This window comes from Cyprinodon tularosa, unplaced genomic scaffold, assembly GCF_016077235.1.
Source record: "Cyprinodon tularosa strain WSP-4 unplaced genomic scaffold, ASM1607723v1 ctg1114, whole genome shotgun sequence".
In the NCBI taxonomy this organism is placed as follows: Eukaryota; Metazoa; Chordata; class Actinopteri; order Cyprinodontiformes; family Cyprinodontidae; genus Cyprinodon; species Cyprinodon tularosa.
The window spans coordinates 102,803-115,475 of record NW_024037910.1 but is presented as its reverse complement, the minus strand read 5'-3'; the positions used below and the strand labels follow the sequence as shown (position 1 = coordinate 115,475).

Genomic DNA, 12,673 nt, shown 5'->3' with positions numbered 1-12,673 from the left:
TTTTTCCAAAGACTCTGGTCCAAAGACTATAACTTCTTATTTGTCTGCATTCAGAAGCAGAAAGTTAAGAGTCATCCAGGTTTTTATGTCTTCAGACATGCCTGTAATCTATGTAATGGGTTAGCTTCATCTGGATTATAGTCAGATATAGCTGGGTATCATCAGCATAACAGTGAATATTAATCCCATGCTGTCTAATAACTCTACCATGGGTAGAATTAGTAGACAGCATGGAATGTCTAATCAAGGGCGACGAACACATAAAGTATTCGGCCCCCTTGAACTTTCCAACTTTTTCCCACATTTCAGTCTTAAAACTTAAAGAACTAAAATTTTCAATTTCTGTGAAGAATCAAAAAGTGGGATCCAGTCATGAAGGGGAACAAAATGTACTGGATATGCAAAGTGGGGCATGCAAAATGAATGGGCTCTTTTACTTTTTAGTGCAGCAAACTCTCTCCAGAGGTTCAGTGAGGATCTCTGAATGATCCGATGATGACCGATAATGATCAATAGTATCCAGCCTCTGTATAAATATTCTTGCTCTGTGATCAAAGGAGTATCAGACCATTGGAAAGCTATGAAGACCCGCCATCCCACTGAACCTTCAGACTGATCAGAGATGCAGCCAAGAGGCCCATTATCACTCTGTATGAGCTGCAGTGATCTACAGCTGAGGAGGGAGACTCTGTCCATAGGACAACAATCAGTCATATGATGCACACATCTGGCCTTCATGGAAGAAAACATTTCTGAAAGATATCCATAAAAATTCTGGTTTAAAGTTTGCCACCAGATATCTGGGAGACACAGCAAACATGTGGCAGAAGGAACTCTGCTCAGAGGGAACCAAAATCCAACTTTTTGGAAAAAATTTAAAATGTTATGTGTTGGCTCAAAAGCAACACAGCTCAACATCCTGAACGCACCAACCCCACTTTCAGACATGGTGGTGGCAGCAATATGGTCTAGGTCTGCTTTTCTTCAGCAGGGATGATGGTTAAAACTGATGGGAAGATGGATGGAGCCAAATACAGGACCATCCTGGAAGAAAAGCTGTTGGAGTCTGCAGAAGACCGGAGACCAGGACAGAGATTTATATTCCAAAAAGACGAAGATCCAAAACAGAAAGCAAAATTTAGAATAGTTTACAAATAAAGACATTCAAGTGTTAGAATGCCCTGGTCAAAGTCCAGACCTGAATCTAATTGAGATTGAGATCTGTGGAAAGAACTAAAAATGGCTGTTCACAAACTCTCTCCATCTAACCTCACTGAGCTCCAGCTGTTTGTAGGAAGAATAGGAACATTTCAGTTTGTAATGCCAGCAATAGGTAGGGCTGCAGAGTATTAACTCGAGGAGGCTTAATAATTTTGGATACCCAATTTTTGTGTTTGAAAGTTTTGAAAAGTCTGAAATTCACATACATTTTATTCTACTTAATGAAGTTGTTGATTCATCATGAAAAGGGTTCTGGTTCTGTTAAAAGGTGTTTTTCCTCTCCACTGTTGCTGCATGCATGCCCAATGTGAGGGACTGCTTTACTGTCAACAATGCATTTCAAGCAAATATCTACTGTCTGTACATACTAATCCAGGAGTACCGAATCCTGTAGTCACTGACTCAATGCAATCTAACTCAAACAAATCTGACAGGGTAATGTGATTCAATTGTCTCTCATTCATTCTTGAGATGATGGGTGTTGTGAATTGAGATATATAAATACACTTAAAAAAACTGAAATTAAATTGAATATTGATGAGCGCATGCATAAACATATTTGAATGCTGTGTTTGTTTAACTGCAAACAGAGATTGTTTTTGCCTTATTTGAAGATCTATCCTGTGTCTATAATCATGTTTCAATGTTTAAAGTTCAGCAAACAAACAAAAAAATTAGCAAACCTTCTGAAAATGAATCCCAGGGTGTGTACGAACTCCTGAGCACACCCTTATTCAACATTCCTTTTTATGAATGGAATGTTTAAGTAAAACATTATACCATAATAAATATTGTGTCTTTAGGCACATTTTATACATGAAGCCCCTGGACTCACCGAGCCTTTCTGCAGTTCACTATTGCTGGTATAAGTCTATATCGTCCATTATCTGTTGTGTTGTACTTGTCCAGGTCCAACTCATCCAGAACCTCCTCTGACATCTGCAGCATGTAGGCCAGAGCTGAGCACTGGATCTCTGAGAGCTCCTGCTTTGATCTGTTCTCAGATTTCAGGAACTTTTGAATCTCCTCATAAACTGAGAGATCCTTCATTTCTATCAGGCAGAGAAAGATGTTAATAGCTGCATCTGGACAGATTTCACCAGCTTCCATCTCCTTTAGATTCCTGATTATGGTTTTAATTGATTCTGGATTGTTCTCAATTTGACCCAGCAGGCCTCCTAAAAGTCTCTGGTTAGACTCCACAGAGAGGCCATGAAGGAAGCGAACAAACAATTCCAGGTGGTTATTTCCTAATATAAGGCTTTGCCTCAAAGCTGTCATCAGTAAGTCCTCCAGAGATTTTTTACTGCAGTCTTCTCTCAGGAAGCTCCCCAGTACCTCTGTGTTCCTGCTGGTGAAACAGTGGAACATGTAAACTGCAGCCATAAACTCCTGGACGCTCAGATGGACAAAACTGTAGACCTGTTTTTGGAAGATCACATTCTCTCTTTTGAAGATAGCTGTACAAATGCCTGAGAACACAGAGGCCTCTGTTACATCCAGACCAACCTGCTCCAGGTCTTCTTGGTAGAACATAATGTTTTTTACTATCAATTTTTCAAATGCCAGCCTCCACAGCTTCAGGAGAACTTTCTTGTCAGCCTCCATCAGCTCCTGCAGGCTTCTACCATGCCCTTCATGGTACTTGTTCTTCTTCCTCCTGGTTTGGACCAGCAGGAAGTGTGAGTACATGTCAGTCACAGTCTTGGGCAGCTCTCCTCTCTGCTCTGTGGTTAGCAGATCATCCAGAACCATAGCAGTGATCCAGCAGAAGACAGGGATCACACATATAACATTGAGGCTTCTGCAGGTCTTGATATGGAAGATGATCCTGCTGGCCTTCTCCTCTTCATCCCTGAATCTCCTCCTGAAGTACTCCTCCTTCTGGGTGTCAGTGAAGCCTCGTATTTCTGTTACTCTGGCAACACAGGAAAAAGGAATCTGACTGACCCCTGCAGGTCTGGAAGTTATCCAGACCAGCGCCGAGGGAAGCAGGTTCCCCTTGATGAGGTTCATCAGAAGCACATCCACTGATGACTTCTGTGTGACGTCAGAAACAATCAGACTGTTGTTGAAGTCCAGAGAAAGTCTGCTTTCATCCAGACCGTCAAAGATGAAGAGAAGCTTCCAGACAGACAGCTTCTCTGCTGGGAGCTTCTGGAGGGTTGGATGGAAAACATGGAGCAGAGTGAGAAGACTGTGCTGCTGATCTCTGATCAGGTTCAGCTCCCTGAAGGAAAGTAGAACCACCACACTGATATCCTGGTTCTCCAAGCCCTCTGCCCAGTCCAGAGTGAACTTCTGCACTGAGAAGGTTTTTCCAACACCAGCGACGCCGTTGGTTAGAACCACTCTGATCAGTCCATGTTGGTCAGGTGAGGCTTTGAAGATGTCATGGCACCTGATGGGAGTATCATGGAGGTTCTGGATCTTGGAAGCTCTCTCCATCCACCTCACCTCATGATGGGTATTGAGCGTTTCACTCTGTGCCTCTATGATGTAGAGCTCAGTGTAGATCCTGTTGAGGAGGGTTTGACTTCCTCTTTCATCGCTGCCTTCAGTCACATTTTCACATCTTCTCCTCAGGCTGCTCTTATGTTCCTCTAGAACCTTCATCAGACCAACATCTGCTGAAACACATAAGAAAAGACAACTGAAGGAAAAACCATGATTTAGTGGTGAAGTTGGACCCAAACTATCTGGAGCATTAGGAGGTATTATCATTAGAAGGACTTTTTCTTTTAAACAAGTGATGCTAAACAATTCAGCCTTTTCTCAGAAACAGAACTTTTTTTCAATTGTCAGACAGTATTTTTCTACCTCTGCTCTGTGGCATCATCTGGATCTTATTCGCAGAGCAGAAAAGATAATAAACGCTGACAGAAATATGCAAGAAGGAGCGCATCTTGTACATGGGGGCTGAGGTCCTTTGGAGTAAGCTGGCCCCTGCTAGAATCTTTCTATGAGTCTGCAATGGCCCTATCCCACCTTTACGCTGTTGGGCCCCTGGCAATGTAGAGTAGGACAAAAAACAATACACAAACTGGTGAGAAAGGCCATTTCTGACCTAGGCTGCACTCTGGACTCAGTGGAGAAAGTGGCTGAGAGGAGGGTGTTGTCCAAGCTTCCATCCATCATGGACACCACCTTCCATCCTCTGCACCAGACTGGAGAGGAGCTGAGCAGCTCCTTTAGTCAAAGACTTTTACACCCTGTTTGTAGAAAGGAGGGTGTAGTGTTATTGTTTCCACTTTTGGGACACTGAATTTTTAGTTTTCAGTTATTCTGTTTTGTTGATCTTTGTTTTATTTTCCCATTACATCCTAGCTTTCTAAGTTACTCTCTGTTGCCCCCTTTGTGCTGTTTTACTTTCCCCTTTCCTCCCTTCTTGTTAGTTCCACTCACACCTGCTCCATATTCAGCTCATGAGGCCATCCTTTGTTCTGTTCCCCTTATAGGCACCACCTCTGCAGTTACTTAGTGCAGATTCCTTGTTGTTCTTTGTTGTTATTTCCTATATATATATAAGTGGAGTTATAAACTATAATGACAGATAATAGCAGATAAAAGATTTACAGATTATTTACAGCTATAGTTTAAAAGTGCATGTCAGTGGTCTTGGATCAGTAGGTTGTTGTGTCTGTGTGTGCTGGTGTGGGTTCTAGTTTGCAGGCTTTTGTAACGCCTCCCAGAGGCAAGGAGTGAGAAGAGTGTGTGTGCAGGGTGATTGGAGTCTGGTTGTTTTTTTCTGGCCCTTTTCAGACACCACTTCCTATAGATGTCCTTGATGCCAGGGAGTGGCATGTGCTTGGCAGTTTTCAAAATCCTCTGAAATGCCTTGTGGTTCGGGGCAGAACTGTTTCCATACCAAACTGATACAGTTGATGAAGATGCTCTCAATAGTGCAGCTGAAGACGTTCATGAGGATCTCTGGGTTACAGATGGTGCTTGGAAATCGGGACAATGAAGGTGGACTTTTTACAAAGGTCACTGCCACAGTGTGGACAGGTTGAAGCTCTCCAGCCAGCTCCCCAGAGCACACTCTGAAGACTCGTCCAGGGATGGCACCAGGACCCCTATACTTGTGGGCTTTAATCCTGCTCAAAACCACTCCTATGTCAATAGAGTGGGCGGGGGTAATTACTGCCTTGGCTGCAGTTGCAGTGTTCCCTCTCTCAAAATAAGCACGGAAGTTGTTAAACTCGTTGAGGAAGGAGACACAAGAGGAGGCAGGGAAGGTGTTGTTGGTCCTGTAGTCTGTGAGAATTTGAAGGCCTTGCCATATGCGTTGGGGTTGGAGTTGGAGAAGTGGTCCTCATCCTTCCTTTTGTAGTGATGTTTGGCCTTCTTGATGTCCCTGTTCTGCTTAGCACTGGCTGCAATGTAGGCTTGTGCATCCCCTGAGCTTAAAACGATGTTGCGGGCTTTCAGCAGGAGGCGAACATCCCGCTTAATCCAGGACATCTGGTTGGGGTAGATGGAAATAAGTTTGTGGACGGTGACACTGTCTATGGTGAAGATGTGGGCCAGTACAGATGAGGTGTACTGATCATACTCTGAGTCCTGAGGCACAGCGTCTTAGCCCTCTGGCCACACCTTTACTGTCCTCACAGTAGGTTTCAGATGTTGGATGAGTGATGAGTACAGAGGTGTTAGGAACAGGGAGAAATGTTCTGATTGCCCAATGTGGGATAGGGGTGTTGCCTTGTAAGGGGCTAGTTGAAAATACTGCTATGGTTTTCAGAGACTCTAGCAACATCTGGAATGCTTGTTTTTGTATGCTGATGTTCCTTTTTCTGCTTCCCTACTTCTCACTAGACTTCTTCTTGTTAGTTTTCAGTCTGTCTGCTTCTCTCTCCTTGAACCCCAGTGGGCCTCAGCAGATGGCCGCTCACACTGAGCCTGGTTCTGCTGGAGGTTTCTTCCTGTTCAAAGGGAGTTTTTCCTCTCCACTGTCGCAACAAGCATGCTTAGTGTGAGGGATTGCTGAAGAGTCAATGAGTCGATGCAATCAGGTAATTTTCCTTAGATAGAAAAATTTGAGTCAGTTTGACTGTATGATCTGGTTGAACTGTAAAGTGCCTTGGAATGACATGTGTTGTGAAGTGGCGCTATATAAATAAACTGAATTGAATTGAATTGTTAGTGGGAATGTTTTGGCTTGTGTGTGGAGGGTTGTGATGACGCCTGGGTTGTGTTCCAGTTGGAGGTGTGAGTCAAATGCAGGTCAAGTAGGTGTGTGTGTAAACATCTATGTTGAGTTGTCTGTCTTCCATGATGTGAACTGTGCAGTCCAGGAAGTCCATGCTGTCATCTTTCATATCTTCCTGGGTGAACTGGATGTTTCTGTCCACTGCATTTATGGGGTCTGTAATGGTTTTGATATTCTTGATCTTTATTTTGACCCATGTGTCATCTACGTATCTGAACCAGTGACCGGGTTTTGTTCTCATTTAAGAGTCTAAAGCTTTTCACTTCTATGTATAATTTTTTCCACTTTAGGAGACACAGGAAAGCCCATCACACATCCAATCTTGTGCCTGGTGAAACCTTGGCTGAAATGGAAGTATGTAGTGTTAAGGCACCAGTCCAGAAATAATAGATGTGGTCAGTGGTCAGATTGGTCCTGTCTGGCAGAGTGTGGTGTTCAAGTAAATGTATCTTTACCGTGGAGACTGCTTCTACGCAAAGAAGGGTCTCCAAAGTAACCATCATTCTTGTGTGAATGATGAGGCACCACAGACAAAATTTAGTTATTGCAGCTGTTCTTAAAACTTTATAGTAAGAAGCTACTTGGAAATAAAAAAGAGGTGCACTCACAGTTACTCTACTGCTATTCATTTAAAGGGGGCTACTAAGCTATTTGTGCTTATGACACAATGGGAACCCAGATAATTGTGGCTCTGATTTCCTACCCTGTCTCTCCTTCTGTGAAATCAGCAATGTAGGTTTCTTTCATCTCTTTGCTTTCTTGAGTCAAAACTACAACCAGCTTTATAGAAATTATCAGGTTTACCACTGGAAAGCCCAGAGATATGACAATTTTTGTCAGCCTCCAGTCCCCCCAACAGTACTTCACAACTTATGAATCCCTTTTAAGATGTAAATGCCCTGTCATTAGCACAGTGGCTGGACAACCATTCCACCCGCTTCAGTTTCGGTTTTAGCTCAAGTCTCTCTCTTGACGAGTGTTTTACCTGATAGTAGGGGGTAAAACTGACCACAAGGCATCATATTTGTAATAAAATAAAACTAGGTCTACGTCATCAGTGTTGCCAACACTAGAATTTCCTTCTTTCATCTGAGGAACATTGCAAAAATTAGAAATATCCTGTCCAGGGGTGATGCTGAGAAACTAGTCCATGCATTTGTTACTTCAAGGCTGGACTATTGTAATTCTTTACTATCAGGAAGTCCACAAACTGTAGTTAAAAGCCTTCAGCTGATCCAAAATGCTGCAGCCAGAGTTCTAATGAAAATTAAAAAGAGAGATCATATCTCTCCTATCCTGGCTTCTCTTCATTGGCTTCCTGTTAAATCAAGAATAGAATTTAAAATCCTCCTTCTCACATATAAAGCCTTAAATGGCCAAGCTCCATCTTATATCAGAGATCTGATTGTTCCTTATGTTCCTAACAGAGCACTTCGCTCTCAATCTGCAGGTTTACTAGTGGTTCCTAGAATTTCTAAAAGTAGAATGGGAGGCAGATCTTTTAGTTATCAGGCTCCTCTCCTGTGGAACCAACTACCAGTTTTAGTCCGTGAGGCAGACACCCTGTCTACTTTTAAGGCTAGGCTTAAAACTTTCCTTTTTGATAAGGCTTCTAGTTAGGGTGGCTCAGGTTATCCTGATCTATCTCTATAGTTCTGCTGCTATAGGCTTAGACTTTTGGAGGACATAGGGACCCCCATTTCATCATTCTGCTTCATTCTCTCTCTGTTCTCCTATTCTGCAGAATCTGTTAGTTCAATCTCTAACCTTCTGCTCTCTCTGCTTTTCCTCAGAGTAGCTTTGCCTCGTCTGTTCCTGTTTGGCTGTGACGTCATCCTGGAAAGAAACATCAGCTGTGCTGCTTCTATCAACACCCTTGTTTATAGATGTTGGAGATCGGCCTGTTTTCCAGTGTGGTCCTGTTTCTCTGACCGTGACTGAGTGGATGTGCTCTCTTCGTCCTCTGGCATGGGAGCTGCCTTGGAGCTCGTCTGCCTGGCTGTGTGTTTCCTGGACGGGGCCGCCTTTTACAGCTGCTTTTTGTATCTCTGCTTCTGTCTCCTTGAACCCCAGTCGGCCTCGGCAGATGGCCGCTCACACTGAGCCTGGTTCTGCTGGAGGTTTCTTCCTGTTAAAAGGGAGTTTTTCCTCTCCACTGTCGCTACAAGCATGCTTAGTGTGGGGGATTGTATTTGAGTCAATGAGTCAATGCAATCAACTGGTTTTCCTTAGATAGAAAACTTTGTATCAATTTGATCTGGTTGAACTGTAAAGTGCCTTGAGATGACATGTGTTGTGAATTTGGCGCTATATAAATAAACTGAATTGAAATTGAATTGAATTGAATGATTTCAGACAGCGGAGCCACCAACGCAGCTATCAGATGATAACTGATCTGTACACTCAAAAAAGCTGGAACGCTGTACAGAGGGAAAACAAGAATATTTATACATAGAGAACATCTGCCCTATCTACTAGGGGGCAAATATAACTCAGTTCTGCTGCTCTGCTGCGGCGAGCAGCGGAAAAATAGCATCCTGAGACTGCAGTAAAGTTGGCAATATATTCACAGATTCGGCTTTTCCGGATTAATAACTCGTCGGCGGATGATTTATTCTACAAAACAGACACCTCTCTCCAACCACAGCAAGGCAGACAGTGAGCTACAACCGTATTTTCCTCAAAACGGGTCTCCTATTGTGCTGGGAGAATTACATTGGACCCTATGGAGAGCTTGCTGCTTCGCAAATGCTTAGGGACCGTCTGCAAGTTGCTACATCATAAAAAAAATCTGAGAGAAATATTCAAAAGTGTCAACAAGGAGAGGTGGATTGTTATCAAATGCATTTTATGTGTATCTCATCTCATGTCTTTTATTAAACATTTATTGGATTCGAAAATAATACGTTTTTGAGGAATTTCCCAAAGTCTAAATGACAAATGGTATTAGAATAAGTATAAAAAGAGCAATGACTATACTATAGATCATTGTTGTGCCTCCAAACTTGTAGCATGCATAGGTAACCTCATTTAGTTCAGACTAGAACTCTAACCGTGGGAAAATGTGCTAAAAAAAGTTTTTTTTAGATTTTTTTATTGTTATTATAAGCAGGCCAGGTGTGCAATCTCTGCAACAGGAACCACAGCACTGAGCGTTGTGTGCACTTCACAAAGTATACCTGTCACAAATGCAGGAAGGTCTCACCTTGGGTTTGTGAAAACTGCTAAATGGGACAATTTCAGCTTCATATATAGAGCTTTTCCTTGGGTGAAATAAATGTTACTCCAATACTGAAATCATACTGTTTGTCATTCTCTAAGCAGAAATGTTGAATGACATGAAAAGGCAAGAACAGGAAAAATACAATAATTCTCTAAGTTATTTTTTTCACATAGTAAGCTTTGCAATATAAATGAGTCTGTTGGTGAATGGACAATATAAATAGGCTCTGCCTTGCCTTATTGGAAAAATATGGTTATGACCTGCTCTCAGCTCAGGAACTAGGACCCGTATGATATCTGGTTGTTCAATAGGTTTGCCTAAATTAAAGATTTAGATATGACTTATCAACTAATTCTTGCAAAAAGTTCTAATTTTTCAAAGGAAGGTAATGAAAAGTGTTTGGAGCATGCTATGGTTCTGATGCCAGTTTGTTTCATCCTTTATCCAGTCTCATGTAGAAGGGCTGGTCATATCACAGGTTATTAGTGTTGAGATATATTACCAACATGTAGCTAAATCAGTGGGGTTACCCATCTGGAACCATCCCCCTGTTCTTCTCCACAATGAAAACCCCTGTACCAACCCACTGTGGGAGGCAGCCACCTCAGACAGACTAATCAGCCGATACTCCGACAGGAAGTACCCCCACGTCACTCATGGCACAGACCAATCAGCCGATACTCCGACAGGAAGTGCTCCTGCGTCACTCATGGCATAAAAACACGTCGCGAGCAGACCATTCCCTCTTTTTCCATGGGTGTAAAGCCCGCCAAGAGAGACTTGTTTCACATGAAATACCAGAAGAAAGCTGACTGGAGGTAGCTTTCGTTTTCCTGTGTCAAAAGTCACAGATCACAGTGTTCCATCGTGCATAGCGGCTGCGCCAACTGGGGAGACAGAAGCCTTTGAAGCTGACCACGAAGTGAGTTTCGTTTTCCCCTTTCTTTGGACGGATCAGCCGGGAGGGCGCTCCTCGCCAATTACTTCCCCAAAATCCATCCTCTTCAACTCGTGAGCATATCAAGCCCTCTGCTGTAGCACCGAACTGACTCAACTTTCCCAAGGGGCGGACAGGTGCCAAGAAACCCTCTGCGCAGCCGAAACCAAGCCACGGTTTCCTTGGAAACACCAGCCTTCCACGGACGGGAAGCAGCTCACAGTTAAATCAATTTCCTTTCTGTGTAGTGTTTTGCATTGATGTTAGATTTTCTGTAATGCTGAATTATTAGAATAAAAACATCATTGGTTAATCTGTAGTGGTTTTGGTTCTCCATATAAAGGAGGGTTTATCACTCAGGTTGAATCCAGCCCCTTTTGGTAATAGTGCGAATAAACAGAGATAGAAGGTTCTTTATTGATAATTTAATAGCCTTGCTGATAACTTCACCTGGGCCAATAGACTTGTGGATACCTGGATTTTAACAGTCGGTCCAGGAACCCTCCAGAGGTGAATCCGTAACCCGGTAAGTAGATAATTCAAGGCTACAATTATCCACCTAAGAACACTAAATCGATTTTGCCTTCGGTTTTGGGGCTTCCAGAAAAACTGAAATTCTCTGGGACTTCTAGTGTTAAAAATTTAGGACAAAGGCTTGAAAGCAATGCAAATTCAACCCATAGTTGGGCTGGACACTGATGTTATATTTAAATCAGCTGAGAAAAAAAAACGAAATTTAGAGAAAAAAAAGCCATCACAGACTTTTAAAATTCCAAATTTAAATCAAAGATGTCAAAATGTTTCAATATAGAATTAAAGGAAGCTCTGCTTGGAGAGGTTCAGTCTTACCTGCTGCACAGCTGCACTGATGGACACTCATAGGTCCATCTCTGGTTTTGCAGGTTCTTCCACACTGAGGGCAAGAAGGGGGTTCTGATAGAACAGGCTGGAGTGGCTTATTGCATCTGTTGAACAAAAGAAACAAATATCCCATGAAAACAGATAAAAAAGTAAACCTTGTTCTTGTCTTAAATGTCTTATGAAACCCATGTGCCCTGTGTTGAAGTTTTATTTTGAGTTTTCATTGGCGTTATTTTGATTCTTGTGTTCTAGGTATTTTTAATTGTATTTGAGTTCTTGGATATTTCTAGTTTGCCATCTTGTGTCAGTCTTCTTTTCCCTGGCTCCCTGCTTGCCTCTGTTCACAACTGCTCCCAATCTGCTAATTAGCTTGGTCTTTGTTTCTCTCTCTTATATATTCTCCTCCTGTCCAGTCACTCTTTGCTTGTTTTTAGTCGTCATTATGTTGTCCCCTTCTAATTGTGATTATTCTTGGTTCTGAGCAAATTTTTGATTTTTGTGGATTTATGTTTTGGATATTGTCTGGCTGTAAGATCGCTCTCTCCCAAGGGCGGTACAGGTGGAGGCATGACTTGGTGTTGAGGAAGCTGGCTGAGGTTGCAGAGGTGTGCAGACAAGAGGCTAACCTCAGACCAGCCAGACCAGATATGCTGCCCATCCTCTTCACAAGAGCCGGGGACAACCCCAAACCTGCACCCCGCATTTTACCATCAGGTCTCCTCTCACCTGGTCGCGAGTGGTCCATGGGGGTTGACATGGGGAGACAACTTCAATTTCCAAGGGAGATTGTGAAGACATCACTCCGGCCAGACCTGATCTTGTGGTCAGTTCCATGCAAGACCATCCTCCTGGTGGAGCTTACTGTCCCCTGGGAGCAGGGCATGGAGGCTGCCAACGAATGCAAGCATGCCAAATATTCAGATCTGGCAGCTGAGTGCAGAGAGGCAGGCTGGAATGCCATAACATGCCCCATTGAGGTTGGCTGCAGGGGATTTGTCGGGTCCTCAATGGTCCGCCTGCTTGGCAACCTCAGATGCACGGGAGCTGGACGCTGCAAAGCAATCAGGAAATTGGCAGAGGAGGCAGAGAAGGGATGTTTTTGGCTTTGGCTAAGGAGGAAAGATAGGGGTAGGAGGACCTAACACTTAGTGGCATCAGCAGGGGGTGGCAGGGAGAGATCCCTGCCATCGCTCCGCCATCAAGAGATTTGCAGGGGTTA

The 12,673-nt window shown here is 43.2% G+C and overlaps 1 protein-coding gene across 6 annotated transcripts in view; it reads right to left on the bottom strand.

Moving 5' to 3' along the window:
- LOC119792286 (NACHT, LRR and PYD domains-containing protein 12-like) overlaps window positions 1-12,673 on the bottom strand; it is a 106,333-nt gene that overhangs the window by 17,880 nt on the left and 75,780 nt on the right. For 5 of the 6 annotated variants that reach the window (XM_038298897.1, XM_038298882.1, XM_038298889.1 and 2 more), the window contains 2 exons: window positions 11,443-11,558; window positions 2,057-3,851 (listed from right to left, as the gene is read on the bottom strand). In XM_038298897.1, the coding sequence (XP_038154825.1) occupies window positions 2,057-3,851; window positions 11,443-11,558 (1,911 nt within the window). The remainder of the gene's footprint in view (window positions 1-2,056; window positions 3,852-11,442; window positions 11,559-12,673) is intronic. The other variant, XM_038298878.1, reaches the window with a different exon arrangement.